At 37.1% G+C, this 18,896-nt stretch overlaps 1 protein-coding gene across 1 annotated transcript; it reads right to left on the bottom strand.

Annotated features, from left to right (window-relative positions):
• Positions 1 to 1,864: 1,864 nt before the first annotated feature.
• tmem255a (transmembrane protein 255A) lies at positions 1,865 to 18,458 on the bottom strand. Its single transcript, XM_088009419.1, has 10 exons — positions 17,342 to 18,458; positions 12,532 to 12,674; positions 11,116 to 11,178; positions 9,179 to 9,268; positions 7,091 to 7,160; positions 6,904 to 6,994; positions 6,370 to 6,438; positions 5,886 to 6,054; positions 3,740 to 3,886; positions 1,865 to 2,877 (listed from the first exon to the last, which is right to left on the bottom strand). The coding sequence occupies exons 1-10, from the start codon at positions 17,400 to 17,402 to the stop codon at positions 2,734 to 2,736; spliced, it is 1,047 nt and encodes a 348-aa protein (XP_087865545.1). The 5' UTR covers positions 17,403 to 18,458; the 3' UTR covers positions 1,865 to 2,733.
• Between the last annotated feature and the right edge of the window lie 438 nt (positions 18,459 to 18,896).

Below are 18,896 nucleotides of genomic sequence, written 5' to 3'. Positions count from 1 at the left end.
ATAAACTTTTGATGTCCTTTTTATTATTATTTTTAGCTGCTTGATAATAAGCTAAACTATTTAAATTTTATTAAAATAAGGAAAATGGACAGATTTTTGTAGGAAACGGAAAATCATCGTAAAAGGTTCCACAGCTTCTAAATTGTTTGGATTGATGGTTTTCTTATATCAGAAGTAAAATTTGTTTTTGGGAAAAAGTTGGTGAATGTTTTCGGTTCTAATTACTCCAAAATTAAGATTAAATAAATAAATAAAAAAACAATTAATAAATGCAAATCTATTTTGTGTGCCTGATATTTTTTAAGATATTATGTAGCTGTAAAAATGTTGAACAAGTGTCCATCTGCATCAGCCATTTAAGCAGATTTGCTCCATTTGGGCCGTAAAAAATCTTTCAGAGGGCTGCAAATGGCCCCCGGGCCGCACTTTGGACACCCCTGTGATAATGGCTTACATCTAATGGAAAACCCCAAATAAGAATGTAATTTTAAATAATTAAAAATCAGAAATGTAAGCCTATTTACATATATTCTCATGTACTGTATAGTTTCTCTATGTGGTTCTGATCAGGCCCGTTTGATCCAATCAAGTATCACAGTGTTACTATGGTCATTAATGAAGGTATCAGTAATTTTGGCAGTGTGGGTAAATACTACGTCCTACTGGAAGATGAAATCAGCATCTCCAGTTATTCCTGTTGCTTTTTCAAGAACACCGCTTTTTCTTCCACTAAACTTTCCATTAATATGTTTGGGAAGTTTATCAATAATCTTGTTTTGCTTAAAGGTGACCTGTTGTGCTTCCTTGAACAGGTTAGGATCGGTCTGTGTTTTTTTGCACAAACTCATTCTTAAAATAATGAAATTTTAACCTGCTCAGTTTTGTCTATTTCAGGATGAGCTGTTTTAGGAAGTCTTGTCACATTAAATCTAAATAATAAATAAGTCTAAATAATTTGCTCAGCATTTACACGTGAAAATGGTTGCAAATAAATGCGCAATTGTACAACTGTACGTCTTTGAAAAGCATTAGTGGAGCCTCCTGCACAACCAACGAGAATGCAGCAAGTGGTTTCTGGAAGATAAGTCAATAACAAAACCCTTGTCTTTTCCAGCAGCCATTGTACAGCGGTAAAACCAGCTGACCAGATGTGCTGGAGCTTGGATTGGATTGCTAGGTAACCAAAGAACAATTACGTGGGTATTTAAAAATACCCACGTAATTGTTCTAATGTTAGCACATTAATTAATGTTGTTTTTAGAAGCAGTTGAGACCCAAATAGAAGCATAAAAATGTGCAAAATGTGAATTTTGCATCAGTGACATAAGTCAGCATTAAACAATGATTTTGTGTTTCAATTTTTAATTTATGTTATTGTTATTTTGGAGATAAAGTTTTTTGTTTTCACCAGATGTAAGCCATTATCATCGGTCTTGAAGGTGATGAATATATATATATATATATATATATATATATATATATATATATATATATATATATATATATATATAGTCAATTGAGTTAAAGTCAATTTATAAAATGAGTTAGAGTCAATTTATAAAATGAGTTAGAGTTAATTTATAAAATAAATGAACTTATGGAGATTTTTGAATTTAATGAGATGCATTTTGCATTTAAACATAATATGTGTCCAGCTTATTTTAAATTTGCACCAACCAGGTCTAGGAACAACATGGATGGATGGATGGATGGATGGATGGATGGATGGATGGATGGATGGATGGATGGATGGATGGATGGATGGATGGATGGATGGATGGATGGATGGATGGATGGATGGATGGATGGATGGATGGATGGATGGATGGATGGATGGATGGATGGATGGATGGAATCAGAAGAGTATATTTCTGAAAGTTTTACTGCATTTCATAACATGACAGGGTTGAATTTTAAGTTCCTTTCAGCAGAAATTCAAACTTCCTGATACAAACAGAACACAAGTTTATTCCTCCTGAACGTATTTAATCACATCGGCTTCACAGCTTTTGGTAGAAATAGAATAAATAGAGTTAAATGTGTCTCCTCAGCAGCTACTGTAGTAGATTCAATAGTTTATTTCCTGAATAGCGTTGCTCTGTTCACCACACAGAAGAGAACAGAAATAAATATCATGATCTGCTTTAGGCCTAGCGGTGCTGCTAACTACAACATGCTGCTGTACAAACACAAGCATGTGACGCCTTCATTAAACATTTCCTTCTAGTTACAGTCAGAGACGTTTAGAAACTAATTCAGAAATGATTTGTTGGGTTCTCAACCTGACTCCTATCTGGACTCTGAAGCTTCCAGCTATAAAGTCTCTTTCAGTCAATTTCTTCTGCTCCAGTTGAGGCAGAAAGGCTTTTTTTTTTTTTGTTTCCATTAATGACATGTGAAGAACGTATGAGCTGGAGGAGAGTTTCTGTACAGGAGAAGAGTCTTTAAATGGCGCAGTGTTCGGAGTCCGTATGCATTAAGGCAGATAGATGTGTAAACAAACCTGCCGGTGAGCAGGCTGCGTCTCTCTCTCTCTCTCAGATATGGACGCACAGAAACGGCCAGAGCGAGTCCTAGCGCTAGTCCTGCTAGCCGGCGCTGTGGTCGTCCTTCCCTCGCCTTTCTTTTCTTCAACGCATCATTCAGAGTTTGTGAAGAAAAGCCAGCAGAATCTGAGCGAGAGTCTCCCGACACCTGACGGGTCCTCAGGTGTTTTCATCGCTTGGAGCCGGCCTACGGGCTGTACGGCGGTGGTTTCTCGTCAGGGTGTTCGTGAGGCGGGGAGTAGCGAGGAGGGATCATGGTGGGCCAGAGGTGGCTGGCTCCAGACTGGGAGTCATCTGAGAGGCCTGAGGAGTCCGGGAACAGGAAGGGGCCCTGCAACCACACAGAAAAACACCACTTACTCAGGTACATTTACTTAAGGAACTTTTTTTTCTTTTTTTTTAAAAGTACTTGTAGGAGTTTTTTTACTTTTTACTTTTACTTGAGTAATTTTATTATGAAGTATCGCTACTCCTACTTGAGTAAAATTTCTGGATAATCTACCCACTGAATCAAAAACCAAAATTTTTTTTTAAACCAAATTCAATATCTAGAAAATTCTTTAGAGTTTTTCTAGATATTGGTGGCAGTTGGCAGGAAAGATCTCCCATAGCAGTCTGTGTTACAGCCTCTAATTAAAGACACCGCAAAATAAAGGAAAAATGTGTACACACACAAAACAAACAAACATGCAGGAGTAAAACCAGTCGACCAAACCTGGTGGAACTCAGCTTGGGTTGCTAGGTAACGGGCTGGAGCTCTGCTTGGGTTGCTAGGTAACGGGCTGGAGCTCTGCTTGGGTTGCTAGGTAACGGCTTATGAGGTGAGGGGCAGTTCCTGCTGATTTGTGACGTTACATACTGAAGGTTTTTGAAACGGCTCAATTTCCAGACACCAAAAAACATAAATTTATTGAACAATAAAATGTCTGGATGTTCATGGAAGCACAAAAACGTACAAATCTGCATAATATGTCCCCTTAAAAGAAAACAACACATTCACCAGTGGGCCACAAGGTCGAAATGTTTTCATTATAAATGAAAAAACTAAATAATGACCGCTGGAAATAATCTATAGCAAACCTTAGCTTTATTTTAGAATGAAATATATCAGTCTTAACATTGCTACTGATATAATTGATGTAATCTGAATCTATGCTGTTGACAGATGTGCGTCAGCCATGTTTTCACTGTACCTGCAGGTCGTAGGCTGTGTAAGGCGGCAGGCAGGGGGCAGCGTTGTGATACAGGTTCAGGGCAGTGGTGGGAGGAGGAGGAGCAGGAGGGACGGGAGCAGCGATGGCCTCCGGTTCAGATGCAGTCTCTGAAGCAGGAGCAGGCATCTGGAACCAAAAACAACACAAACTGGTGTTTATTTACAGCGATCTCCTTCACTGTAGTAACTCTGCCAGAAACAAGAAAAGAACAAAAAATCCAGCTTTTAAAATGCAGACAAATTACTATTATTACTGGCACTTCTAACAATTTCTGTGCAGGAAAATTACACTGAACATTTTTATTAATTCAAAACAAGACAAGAGATTATACCACTTGAGTAAGACAGATATGTTGATATTAATCACAGGAACACAGCTACTTGCTGTTTAATTCATTTAGAGTTTTATCATGCAGAGTGAGCAGGATACTAAGAAATATAAAAAATCTGCAGCAAAAAGTGGCATAAGCCTTTATAATTATTAGATGATAGTTATAAAGTTGTTGTTGAGACATGCCAGGAAAAATCATTTCCTGTACTACAATTACAAATTTGTAAAATTTGCTAAGTGCTTCCCAACGCAAATGGAAAATAAAGAAAAAGTCCATCTGATGATCACATATATGTGTGACAAAGAATAAAAGTAACTATCTGACCATTATTTGGTGGAAGGACAGAGTTTAAATATTTAGTATTTTATAATAAGTTATAGTGTTGCCACAATATATGATGCTTTCTGTGACCACAAGCATTGAAAAGTATGGTGTAAAACTGAAACAGCGCCTCCTACTGTGAATATGGTGCAACACATGCGATGTTAGGACTTACAGTGTTTCTGTAACTGATTGCCTGCTAGGAGAAGTGAGGAGAATGATGAATTATTTTAGCTATAAGTTATTAATATTTATTTTTTATGGATCAGGAAAAACAGCTTTTATGGTAAAGAAACCCAAAAACCAAACTGCATCATAATTTACAGTCCAACATGTGGACCAAACTTCAGAAAGGTGAAAAATACTCACATTCTCTACTGAAGTAGAAGTACAGATACGTGTCTGAAAAACACTCTAGTAAAAGTGAACTGAACTGTTTTACTGACGTAAAGGTAAAAAAGTACAAGTTTTGAAATGTACTTAAGTGCAAAAAGTAAAAAGTAACTTTCACCTTCAAGAATACAAAATGACTTTCAATAAGTGTAAAATACTTTAAAAGTTCTGGTCAAACAAAGTACTTTTTTGTTTTGCTCACAACATGCACTGTGTTAGCAAAGAGAGTCAAAAATAAATACAGATACGGCCTAATTTTTCTTCAAATCAAACCTTTCGTAAGATAATTTATTACACAAAACATTGCATTCGTCACTATTCGTTCTTTGAGCCAAAAACATGGAGGGATATTTTTAAAGTCGGAGAACGTCTTGAATCTCTCAATGAGTGAATCTGTTGTTTACGGAGGAGGGCAGAGAACCCAACAGTTGTACTCAAGGAAGAGTAGAACTACTTCAGCATATTTTTACTCAAGTAAAAGTGAAAAGTAGCTATACAAGAAATTAATCAAATAAGAGTAAAAAGGTATTTGGTAAAAAAAAAAAGAAGTCTACTCAAGTACTGAGTGACTGATCAGATTATCAATCATTTAAAATTTAAAAATTACGTCATCAGATGGACCAAAATATAAAGTTATGTGGAAGTTTTGGTATTTTAAGGACAAAAATTAGAATAATTCATATAAGTAACAAAATCAGGCAAAAGAAAAATTTTCTTTCTATAAAAAAGCTGCAGGTGTTCGTCTGTGAATTTTTATTTAAAACATGTTTGTTTTTCATTCAGTGGGTAGAAAATCCAGACATTTTACTCAAGTAAAAGTAGAAATACTTCAAAATAAAACTACTCAAGTAAAAGTAAGAAGCGTAAAAATACTCGTACCCCGTATTGATACGTCTCCACGTCATTACATTTTTAATCATGGAAATAATGAGCTATGTAAGAAAAATGTAAGGAGTAGAAAGTGCAGATATTTCTTTTAAAATGTAGGCAGTAAAAGTAAAAAGTTGTCAGAACGATAAATACTTGAGACCAGGTATCAGTAAAATCCCTTTTCCTTTTTGACTTCATGTCTTTGCCTACCATGTCCTTGAAGCCTCCCAGCACAGCCGCAGTGATGATGCCCAGAAAAAGCGCCACGATGTTCAGGAAGGTCGCAGACCACAACAGGTAGTAAAGGTGCACAACGTCCTGGCAGCTTTTCACATCTGTGTATTCATGGTAGCCTCCCATCACTTCTGCTCGGCTGGGCCAGTGAGTGGGACACAGAGGGGGACAGATGTCACTGAGAGGGTCAGTGATTGGCTACTCTTCAGTTATCAGCAGGATACTGTTATCAGGTTTTGATTTATGGTTGCAATCGTGGAAAAGGGTTTCACTGAGGCTTTGAAAAGTCGAGCAGAACTGAAATGGATGGATAATGTCAGGTCAGCCACAAACAGAACATGCAGAGATGAACTGAACATTCTATGATGGTGTTTATTATTCATAACAACTACATCTACATGGGAAGAAAAACGCTGGACTGATCTACAACGGGCAGTATCGGTCTGGAGAAGGGACCTACTTCCAAATCATGGATGACTTCCTAAACTTTTTCAAAACATCTTTATTCTGAAGTCCCATAAGAGGTTCTCTGAAACAAAAGTCAAAAAGAAAAGAAACATTCTTGTTCTGATACAATCAAAGCTGCAATGCAAACAAATCTCCCACTGAAAATTAGAGATGCACCGATTTGACTTTACTGGCTGATCCTGACTGGTACTTTATTTGGACAGATTCAGTTCTTTTTAAGCACTTAAACATATAAGAAAGAATAAATAATGGAGGATTTTGGACAGAGGTAGTTTTGAATCCAACACAAAACGAAGGCAAATCAAGAAGATCCCATTTTGTGAGCGAATGTCTAACCTTCCCTGACTTTCTTCAAACTCAGACATTTGTGAGAGTTCTTGATGTCTGACAACAAGGCGACCTTTAAATCCAGCATCAGGTCACTTAATTGGTGCATCTCTACTGAAAATCGAAACAATGAAAGAAGCACTTCAAACCATGTAGCCACAGTTTTGTCTTTGTTCATTTTAACCAAAGTTTTTCTCACCTCCCACAGTTGTAGAGTTCACAGCAGTAACAGGTGTTGCTCTTCACATGCAGCTTACACGACGACCGGCACGGCACCTGGGGGTCACAAGCTGCTTTCAGCACCTTAACTCTGCATCGCTGCGGGACACGACAGCCTCACCCACACACAACTCAATGAAGAGAGAGTGAGACATAATAACGGTGACTTACCTCACGCTCAGACGCAGAATCACTGGACAGATACCCACAGCGCCCGGCATGCAGAGGCTCAAGGTCCTGCAGGAGGACAAATCACATCGTGTTGGACTTTTTCAAGCAATGAATTAGAAAAAAAAGACAAAAAATAACTTTAATAAATATCAGGTTTCAGCTATTTAGATAAAATTAAGTAATTTAAGCACTCTGAAGAAGACGATGTGAATATTATTAAGAACCAGAAACAAAACATGGAGAAGCAGCATTCAGTTTTTATGCTCCTCTAATCTGGAACAAACTTCCAGAAAACTGCAAAACATCCGAAACACCGAGTTCCTTTAAACCGAGGCTGTTTAAAGCTGCCTTTGGTTCATAATAACTGGGACACTGATCAATATATCTGATATATTTTAATGATGGGATTTGACTAAAAGCAATGTTTACTGGTGTTTCATAATTTGCTACCATGTAACGTTTTATAGTATAACAACACACTGCCTTGTTGCTGAAACAAGCTATGAAAATAAACTTGACTTAATAAATGAAGTGATAAACAACAAACCGGACGAACTTGTTTATTCATGTTGCGTCTTCTGGTTTGTTTGTCTCTGGTGTCCTGGGAAAAGATATATTTAGGCCTGCATGTTCAGCCTTGTTTGTTTTTTTAAAGAGTGAAAAATGATCAGGCTCAGAGCTGGACTTCTATTTTTATTTACTTAACTGTAAAACTATAAGTGTTGTAGAAACAAACACTTATGTCAATTTATGTGTCTTTGTGACTCCAAAATAATAAAAACGTACGCTTGACTGGTGTTTGTTCACCTAATTATACACAAACTACAACCAGGATGGAAGTCATTGAACTGGTTCACATTAAAATTAGGCTGATGGCAACAAGGCCTTCAAACTTCAAAAGATTAAAGATGAACCAACAAAATACCCATAAAACCTGCTAAATGTTTTTCCAATAAATATAAGAAAAATTGAGGCAGAGTCACTAAAGGTTTTTTCATTATTTATTTTGAAGGGTATAAATCAACGTCCACATGCCAAATCGGTTAAAATGTGCTGTTTTGTCATCTTTAGTGATGTACTTGTGTCATTTCCTATCAGAAACTAACGTTTTGGCTTACATGAATAATTATTAATGTGAATAAAATGTTATAATTTAGGGCTAAACCTCATGTCGACCTCTTTTGACATGCTCCAGTTCTGAATAGTGTGTATTGGTATCAATGCTTTGATATTCACGGTTTTTTCTGCGTTCGGACTGTGTGTGTTACCTTTGCTCTGGTCATTTCTAAAAATAAATTACAAATATAGGAATAAAATTTAAATGCCAGATCAACTGTCAGATGATTATTGGCTAAAATAATCAGAAAGTAGGTGGAGCCTTCAGCTTCACTGTCGGTTTCAAGCAACCTGCAACCTGAGGTGAGTAAACAGAGTGAGATTATGTAATATTATTACTGTGATGTTTTAAGTTACATCTACATTGATTCAGTAACAGTGACCAAACAAACGGTGTTTGCTATGGAGTTTAATTTTCTGTGACATTCATTCGCCACATAGATGAAAATAAGACACAAAAAGTGCGGTTAGTGACATATGTAAGTGTTTACAAGCAGTTCAGAGTAGAATTGCTTTTGTAGCGTTTCAAACATGTCTAACTGATAGGAGTCCCCAGTGCAGGATTTAATTATACCCTTTCTAGTATATATGTCATCTGGTTTAAAACCTAAAGATGAATGTGATGACCGTCAGTGGATCATTTTAATGGTTTATCTTTTATAACTGGCTCCCTGTAAAGTCGAGTGTAAACTTACAAAAATCTTCCATTTTACTGGCAAATGAAGATCCACTAATGGGGATGCTCCTTTTCACTCAGCCATTACTTCAGCACAATTGTATTAAATGTGCATTAGTAGTTACTTTGCATCATGACGGCTAATTTAACCTACAGCTAAATATTTTGTTTCTGCCACCCATTTACTGCAGACAGACTTTACTGAGCCTTTGTAATGCTAGCTAACTCTAGTAGCTTTAGCTAGCATGTTATTTGATTTAAAATAACACATAAAATGATTGGTTATACTTACAATGTGCCTCGCTGCAAAAACTCCATCAACAATAGCGCAGCAAAAGGCGGCAACTGCTCCGAAACTGATGAAGACAATAGATGCAACTAACTGTGGAAGAAAACAGAGACGCATCAGCTTCAGGATAACTAAATGTATATTACATTTGTTTTATCACCGCTTGAACACTTAGAGCCTTTAAATAGGACTCCAGAGTCAATGGGAATCCTCCCAAGAGGCGCCACTGATTAGGGATAAACTATATATTGTCAATATCTTGTCACTGAAGTTTAGATTTGATCTTTTAACATATTTCTGAATATAAATAACACATTTTTAGGTTTAGGCGTTGAATGTTTGGACGATTATACCCTCTGGTTTTGGATGCTGTGCACCTGAAAAGATTTTTGCTCCTAATTTTTTACTTTATGATGTGGAACTATGGAAACCAGGTATTGTTTTTTTTTTTTTTTACAATTGCAGACAGCTGATTAGCATCTCAAATGCTTAAATATTTGACCTACGACCCTAAATCCCAGAGGAGTTGAAAAGGAGGCTTCATGGATGCCAAGAGAGAAGGAGGGAGTTCAACGCCTCTCTGACAGAGATTTGAAAAGAAGCAGCAAAAGCAACAAGGTGGATTAGCAGTGCTTGACAACAGCTGATGGGACTGTCATACAGAAATCATCTTCAGTCAGAGGCTTCTTCAGATTCATTGTGAAACTGACTGCTACTGGAGAACCTTCCTGCCCAATGCATCACCACCACAGCGACTTTCTGAAGGTACTTGGATGACATGAGTTACGACAACATTTAATTTCCTTTTAATATTTTTGAACGAAACAGAATCTATAATTCAAGAAGTGCTATTGTTGTTGGATAATATTCTAAAAAGTGTTGCATAAATGCATCTACATATTAACACAATATTTAACCAGCTGGACAGAGTCTCTTGGACACAGATGGCAAAAGGTCGCACAGTGTAGGAGTACAGATGAAAACAGAAAAGAAGATGAAAACATCACAACGGATATCGCCATCACAAGATATTCTGTTTCTAATAAACAGGATTTTTTTTTTTAAATAAAAAAATGATATATATAAATGACATGATTACAAAATAACAGATTAAGGTATAGTACTTTTCCAAATCACTAAAAATATCAATGAAACTAATACTTCAGCAATGCAAATATACTGTATTTTAGAACAGAGTTAATTACTTGTGGTGTTAAATTACTCAGCAGGTAGAAAATAACTTTAGAAAAACAAACCTTGTGCGCAAACAAGAAATCTTACTTCAGGTGTGTTTATATCTGATGCATTTACTCACAGTGGGAAGAGCATCCAGAAATTAAGAGTGGAAATACCTCATAAAAGTATTACTCAAATAAAAGTAAAACAATCAGTGTAGTAAGACTATTGCTAAAAGTAAACTGAAGTAAACCTCTGCAACAGTCACGTTCAGTGAACCCTGACCAGATGGTGCAAACCTCTAAACTGAACGCGTATCCATTTCTCATGTTTAGGAAAAGATGTAAGTCGTCTAGATGTGCAGCCTGTCATCACTTTTTATGTAACCTGCAATAACATTTCAGCAATGCGCTGCGGCTCAGTTTGCTGTATCACTGGACCGGACCTCCTGCTGCGCTATAGGTAACGGCTGCCACAGCATAAAGCCATCCATCAGCTCTGACGGGCCGAACCTGGCACCTCCCACCTGTTCTACTCACCCCACCCTCATTTTGGCTGCAGACATCTGCCTCCTCCATTTACAGCCCGTTTCTATTTCTGGCTGTGTTCGCCCTCAACTCACCCCTCACAGTGCAGTTTATTTGCAACAGTACCCAACGCAAATCTCCTCAGCCCAGTTTGGACTCACAGGATCAACTGGAATGGATAAAAAAGGACCAGCAAACACAAAACACAGCGGAAATAAAGGATGTAAATCCTCTTACCATCTGCCTCTTGTTCTCTATCAAATGAGCACCGATGATTCCCAGAAAAGAGCCAAAGCCGAGCTGGAAAGAAAGAAAATATCCTGTTTCAGGAGATTGTTCATATGGCAGTGAATTCAAGCCACATTAGATAGAAAAATCAACAAAAAAGGTGAAATTTTTCACCAAAAAAAGGCTGAAATTTGAGACTAATTTCAGAAATTTTCAAGGAAAAATCATAAATTTCTGTTTTTGAAAAACAGAAAAATTTTTCTGATATTTTTTCTAGAAAAAGACTTTTTTCTAGAAAAAATATCAGAAACTTTTAAATTAACCTCTGAAAATTTCTCAAAAGACCCAGAAATGTCTGAGTTTCAAATGCCAAAAATCAGAAATTTACAAGTTTTTTTTTCTAAAAAATTCTGAGATCAATCTCAAAATTTCAAAGTTTTTTTTTTTTTAGGAAATGTTTCACTTTTCAAACACAAAAATTTTTTTTCCCTAAAAAAATTCTGAGATTAAATTCAAACTTTCTGTGTTTTCTCTGGAAAATTTTTGAATTTTCAAACAGAAATTTCCACAGTGTTTTCTAAAAAAAAAAAAAAAGAAAGACCTGAGACTACTCTCAAATTTCTGGAGTGTTTCCAGAAATTTGTTGACTTTTAAAACAGAAATTTCCAGATTTTTTTCTAAAAAAATAAATAAAAAAACAGATTTCGGATTTTTTTTTTTAGCAATTGTTAGACCTTTCAGAATTTTTTGTGGAAAATTTACTCTTTCAGCTGTGAAAGTCATGAGACTATTACACAGAAATAATCTTCAGTCAGAGGCTTCTCAGGTTGGTTGTGAAACTGACTGCTCCTGGAGATTCTTCCTGCCCATACCATCACCATCTTGGATGATGCGAGTTACAACAACACATTTAATATTTAATAAGTATTTTTGAATTGAATTAACTTTATATTGCAACATAGCAACAGTCTTCAGTCAGAGGCCTCTTCAGATTGGATGCAAGATCGACTGCTACTGGAGTTCCTTCTGGATCACAGCATCACAATCCACAACAACCCTTTGAAGATGCTTAGATCATATGAATTATGCCAACCTTCAATATAATTTCCCTTTGAGATACATAAAGTGTTACTTACATTGAATACCAATCAAATTTGACTTTATAGTTTCAAAATTAATGTCACTGAAACGGTTTGATTCAGATGATCTAAACATTAAATCTACAGAACTCGATCTGAGTCTTTCAAATGCCAAAAACAAATTTACTGACTGGAAGACTCAGACTTCATCTAGCATCTAATGATTGCAATACTGAATAATGAAAGCAAAAGTTTGGACTCCAGGAGCTGAAAGGGTTTGCTGGAAACACCTCAGTCTCGTTTGCCATGTTGTGTCTGTGTGTGAAGCTGAGGAATTTGAACTCACAATGACTCCGGGGTAGTAGCCTCCCACAGTGATGTTTTGTGTCCGGGTGGTCGCCGCCAGGCCGAAAACGAGGATCAGAACAGAGACAATTAGCAGCATCACCGTCACCGTTATGGATTTCCTCTTCCTTCTCTTAAAGGAGCCTACAGACACAACAAAAGAAATCTAATATTACCAACAAACCGCCATGCATTTGTTGTGTCACATGCTGATCAAAAGGTTAAAACTTAGTCATTGTCTTACAATCCCTGCAAAAAATCCCACAAGCCTTTTGGCTGTGGTTTCTTTCCTGCATTTGAAGGTCTGTATTTTTGCATTTTCAGATGACGCATTAAAAAGAGCTGTGTGAGATCTTCCAAGAGTTGGATTATGTTTTATCCACCTGAACCAACCAGTTTTTTTTCCTCCAAGTCTCAAATGTTTTGGCTCCTGACCTTTTTCTTATAATAAATGAGTCATTCTCCTTTGGAGTGTTCCCACAGACTGTGGTAATCAAAACCACTTCATAAAAAGAATAACCTGGACTTATCAATTTTCAGTAATGTGCCACTTCTGGCTAAAATATTAAAAGTGACCTATTATGCTTCCTTCAAAAGGTTAGGATGGGTCTATGGGCTAAACAAAACATGCACGAAAGCATTCTTAGATAATGAGATTTTAGTCTGATCAGTTCTGCCTATTTGAGCTCTTTTCAGAATAAACTCAACGTTTACAATTGCACATGAAAATAACTGCAAACAAATGCTCAATTACGCCACCATACATCTTTGAAAAGCAGAAGTGGAGCCTCTTGCACAACTAGCAAGAAAGCAGCAAGTGGTTTTTGGATGGTAAGTCAACAACAAACGCTTGTCTTTTCCGTCAGCCATTGTGCAGCGTACAGCGGTAAAACCAGCTGATCAAATGTGCTTGAGTGCCACTTGGGTTGCTAGGTGACGGGCGGAACTCTGCTGGGGTTGCTAGGTAACGGAATGAGCTTTGCTGGAGCTGCTAATTGCATTTTGGAGGTTTTTGAAACGGCTCATTTTTGCTCAAAACCCTGAGCAACTACTCTGATGGTTTTTGTCAATCAGGCTTTTGTGAACATCACAGTACTGAAACTGCTCTTGTCTTTAATGACCTCCAGCTGAACACTGATTGTAGTAAAATTTCAATATTAGTTTTACTTGATCTGAACACAGCGTTCGACACAGTTCATCATGACATTTTATTATCCCAATTTAACAAATTGAGTTGGTATTTGGTGTGTTTGATAGAACCTTTTCGTGTCCGTAGACAACAATAAATCTAAGCTGAATAAAAGTATTTATTCCTCAAGGTTCCAACCTAAGTCTTCTCCTTTTCAATATTTTAAAGCATTCAAATTATATGTAACAATAAGAAAGAGTATCACAATTATGTAGATCACACACAGTTGTACATTAGTTTTTTACCAGGAGATTACAGTCAAGTGCAAATGCACTAAATACATTGAACAGATTAATAGCTGGATGTGTCCAGTTTTTCCCAGCTAAATATAACAAAACTAAATTTTTATTCCACTTTCAGTCTGTAGGTTTACAGTGCCAGGAATGTAAGGTTAATGATGGATTCTGCTCTGAATTCCAACAAGAACAAAACATGGTCATAAATACAACATATTACCACCTAAAAATACTGCCAGAATTCAATAATTGCAGTGCTGTTTTCACTGCGAGGGCTATTTAAAAAATCAATGAGACAGCTTCAACTAATGCTGATATTAGAGTCCTTACAAAAGCAAAAAGAGATCAGAATATCAGTCCAGTTTTGAGGTCATTAAGCTGGCTATCGCCCAAAGAATGGAGTTTAAAATCTCACTGATGGTTTACAAACCACTTTCAGACTACGTCTCTGATCTTCTTAAATGCTCTGAGCCATTAAGACCGTAATCTGAATCAAACCTGCTAACCATACCAAGAGTTAAAATATGCTGAAAGCAGCCATCAGGTTTTATACAACAAAAATCTGGAATAAGTTTCCCGTTAGCTGAGGAATGATCCCACCTGAGCTCTTTTAAAACAAAGTTAGAAACATTTTTATTTGCTGTTGCCTACTTTTAAACTTAGTTTTTTACTTTTTATTTTTTATAATCCTTTTAATTTAAATAAGTTTAATGTGTTTTACCCTGATGAATGTTATTAACTTCGATTTTTAAGGACTTTGAGCGGCTTTTGACCAAAAAGTGCTATCAAGCTGAGGTTGCCTTTAGCAACCTCATCTAGGTCAACAACTTTGACCCAGTCTGCTATGTTCCGTTTTTCATGACAATGTTTGATCAAACCTCTTCACAGAATATATTCTGAGATTAAATTACACAAAAGGTGGACTCTATTTAATATTTTGGTGATTTATAAACTCAATCAGTTGCCCTGGATTTTATTTAGTGGCATCAGAGTACAAATGCATCGCACGCTTTTTTAAAGCTTTTCAGAAGAATCATGTTATTTTCCTTCCACTTCACTATTACACACTACTGAGTTGATGTAATATGTAAAATCCCAATGAAATACAGTTTATGGTTGTATTATAACAAAATGTGGAAACTTTTGAAAAATATAAATACTGTAAATAAAAGAACTTGTGATTAAGAATCAATTTTATTAAGGATCCATCCATCCATCCATCCATCCATCCATCCATCCATCCATCCATCCATCCATCCATCCATCCAATCATCCATCCATCCATCCATCCATCCATCCATCCATCATCCATCCAATCATCCATCCATCCATCCATCCATCCATCCAATCATCCATCCATCCATCCATCGTCCATCCATCATCCATCCATCCATCCATCCAATCATCCATCCATCCATCCATCCATCATCCATCCAATCATCCATCCATCCATCCATCCATCCATCCATCCATCCATCCATCCATCCATCCATCCATCCATCCATCCAATCATCCATCCATCCATCATCCATCCATCCATCCATCCATCCATCCATCCATCCATCCATCCATCCATCCATCCATCCATCCATCCAATCACCCGTCCTTCCAATCATCCATTTTTTTACCAAGTTCTTTATTTACAACATGATCACAGCACAAATATCTACCAACAGTTCATAATGAATATTTGTGTCTACATTTTAAAAGTGGACAATAAACTATTTTGGAACATATGGGATCTTGAACAAAAATCCTTTGTAAGAATCTTGTTAAACTATCTTAATTACAGCTTGCTTAGTTATTAAGTGGTAAAATATAAGAAAACAAAGAACAAGAACCTAAAGGCAGACAATAACTTAAAATTAAAAACATTAAGTTGACAAATTAATGAAAAAAATATATATATATATATATATATATATATATATATATATATATATATATATATATATATATATATATATATATATAAATTCCCTTCTCACCCTCCGCGGGTGGTCTCTCTCTCTCTTTCATCCTCTGAGCTCGGGTCCTCTACCAGAGGCCTGGGAGCTTGAGGGTTCTGCGCAGTATCTTGGCTGTGCCTTGAACTGCACATTTCTGGACTGAGATGTCTGATGTTGTTCCTGGGATCTGTTTTAGCCACTGCTCCAGTTTGGGGGTGACTGCCCCGAGGGCCCCGATGACCACAGGCACCACTGTGGTCTTCACCTTCCAGGCCTTCTCCAGTTCCTCTCTGAGGCCCTGGTATTTCTCCAGTTTCTCGTGCTCCTTTTTCCTGATGTTGTGGTCACTTGGTATTGCTACATCCACCACAACGGCTTTCCTCTGTTCCTTATCCACCACCACAATGTCCGGTTGGTTCGCCATTACCATCTTGTCTGTCTGGATCTGGAAGTCCCACAGGATTCCAGATATATATACACACTGCTCAAAAAAATAAAGGGAACACTCAAATAACACATCCTAGATCTGAATGAATGAAATATTCTCATTGAATACTTTGTTCTGTACAAAGTTGAATGTGCTGACAACAAAATCACACAAAACTCATCAATGGAAATCAAATTTATTAACCAATGGAGGCCTGGATTTGGAGCCATACACAAAATTAAAGTGAAATGTTCCCTTTATTTTTTTGAGCAGTATATATATAATTTCTTTCCAATCTTGGTCAAACTATGACATAGTGACTTAAAAACCTCTTTTTTATTTTACAAATAAAAAGTGGCTGACTGGACTTGACTGCATGAACCATAAGGCTGATATCTAGAGATCGATAGAAAAACATGCTTTGGTTTAGTAAACAAAGGGATTCAGTGTCACCAGTGACAACTGAAGGACACATAAGTTCGCAGAGCTGGGGTTACATTTCAAATTCAACTGTAATGCAACTACGCATTCTGTGATCTGCACTATTACTGTTTACAATGTTTTCAGTACGTGTTCTGTATCAAAATACTCAGCTGTGACTGTTTTGTATGAATATATTAGACTCAGTCAATATAAGAAATACAAACAATTTAGTGTTTTTATGTAGCCTAAAAAGCGTTGTTTGTTTGACTGTACTTAGAATAAAGTTGCCAAGCATCCTGGTGAAATCCGTGCAGCATCAGCAGCCATAAGAGCCAGGCTGCTGTGGTTACTCAGCCCCGCCGCACCTGCAGTGACGCGCTGCGGCCCGGCCATGAAGGAAAATACCCGCCTGGTGGTGCAACGACTGTGTTAGACTATTTTTCACGGATATTAATGTTTACGGAGCTGTTACTGTAACCAAAACTATTGTTTCCAAAGTGGTTAAATTGGATTTGAGAAATGCATTGTACTGTTACTGAACAATAAAAAGCTGGTGCAGACAAGGCAGTGACCTTGCGCACACCTACCCATGCTTGTTTCAGAGAGCGTCAGTCCGCTGGATTGGAGGCTGTGAGAACGGGGCGGCATCTTGGTTCGGCGATGACTTCTTCTAATAAAATATGAAGAATAACAATCACCACCCAACGAGGGGTAGAAATCTGAACGACAACGGGTCACGATCGTGATCCAACGCCGAGGTTGCGTTCACTTGCTGTGGCATTCTCTGACAGACAGGACCGCTCTCCGTCTGCCCCCGAGCCTGTCTCCTTTACATTCCCGAGGCTGCTGCGGTGTCTCTCGGTGTCCCTCCTCACGATGTGTCGGTGTCGGACAGCAGGTCGGTGCTGCTGCTGCTGGCGGTGTGTGCGCATGTCACACAAACACTAAAAACAACGTACAGCACCCTACAGCCTTCACTTATACTTACCGTACGTACGTACGTGCCCGACCGTTACATTGCCCCGATGTCCGTTATTAAATTCGGCTTCCAACATCATCAGCTAATTTTCCCAGAGCGGAAAATTACACAATCTTAGTTTACACGTCGGGGGGAAATGTAGAGGGTGAATCAATACCCCTCAAATAAAAAGATAAAATGCGGCAATTCTCTTATCTATTTTTATACGAAACCTTTTTAAGTTTTAACTCAAAAACGGCGATTTGTGACGGACTAGCTTACAGCTTTTTTAAGAGTTTAGCTTTTAAAACTACGTCAACACTTGGTAGCCGTGATTATCCTTTTTTTCGTTTAGTTTTTTTTTATACGGCTCTCTAGGTTTGTTTAGCCAGAATGTTAGGAGAAAGATTAATAAGTTAACGGTCGACTCCATTTCCGTGTAGCGCCACCACCTGTCAAGAAGACAGTGGTGCGCTGAAGGACTAACTACCGTAGAGGAAAAAATTTACAAAATATTCGGATCACGAAATTATTATTCTCAGGTACGCAGGAGGATTAGGGCCACAAAAAAAAAATAAAATAAAATAAAATTGGACTTTTAGATCATAACAGTAATTATGAGGGGAAAAAAGTCAGAATTTTCAGAAAGATTTGAGAGATTGAAAGTATAAAATTATAGATTAACATTTGTTTTGATATATTTTAACTTTTTCTTCCTATAAACACTGACCTCTGCAAAAAAATCTTTTGTCTCCACAATAACACTTTGTATATATGCAGCTGATCTACATATAAATTTTTTATTTTATTTACTTGTTTTCTGTAGTGTTTCTGGTACTAATTTTGCTGTATGACAATATCAAATAAAAAATATCAAATAAATGTTAGGATGACCCCATTCCTAGCTGAACCTCTTACAGTTAAAAAGGTTAATATTTTAAGGCCAGTGTCCACAGGATTTGTATTTCAGCAGTTATTCACACACATACTTTTGCAGTGACTTCTTTACCAGAGGTCTCTGTGAAATATTAAACAATATTCAGTGCCAATCACACTGTTTAGTAGTGGAAAATGTGGTTGGTTGTCACTTTTTATTTAATTCTCAAAAAAGATTCTGTTTTCACGTGCAACGCAATGTTTCAGTTCAAAATAAAGAGATACATGGGGGTAGTTTGGGCTTAGCT

Source organism: Poecilia mexicana, unplaced genomic scaffold (genome assembly GCF_051168715.1).
Source record: "Poecilia mexicana isolate PSO_F unplaced genomic scaffold, ASM5116871v1 scaffold_10, whole genome shotgun sequence".
In the NCBI taxonomy this organism is placed as follows: domain Eukaryota; kingdom Metazoa; phylum Chordata; class Actinopteri; order Cyprinodontiformes; family Poeciliidae; genus Poecilia; species Poecilia mexicana.
This window is presented reverse-complemented; position numbering and strand designations above follow the sequence as displayed.

Excerpts from the sequence above, each read along its gene's own strand:
- tmem255a (XM_088009419.1), bottom strand. The coding sequence starts at position 17,402 with ATGCCGCCCCGTTCTCACAGCCTCCAATCCAGCGGACTGACGCTCTCT. Across the intron at positions 12,675-17,341 it reads GCTCTCTGAAACAAGCATGG|GCTCCTTTAAGAGAAGGAAG; the intron begins GTAGGTGTGCGC and ends TTGTGTCTGTAG. Across the intron at positions 6,055-6,369 it reads AAGTCATCCATGATTTGGAA|GCCCAGCCGAGCAGAAGTGA; the intron begins GTAGGTCCCTTC and ends TCCCACTCACTG.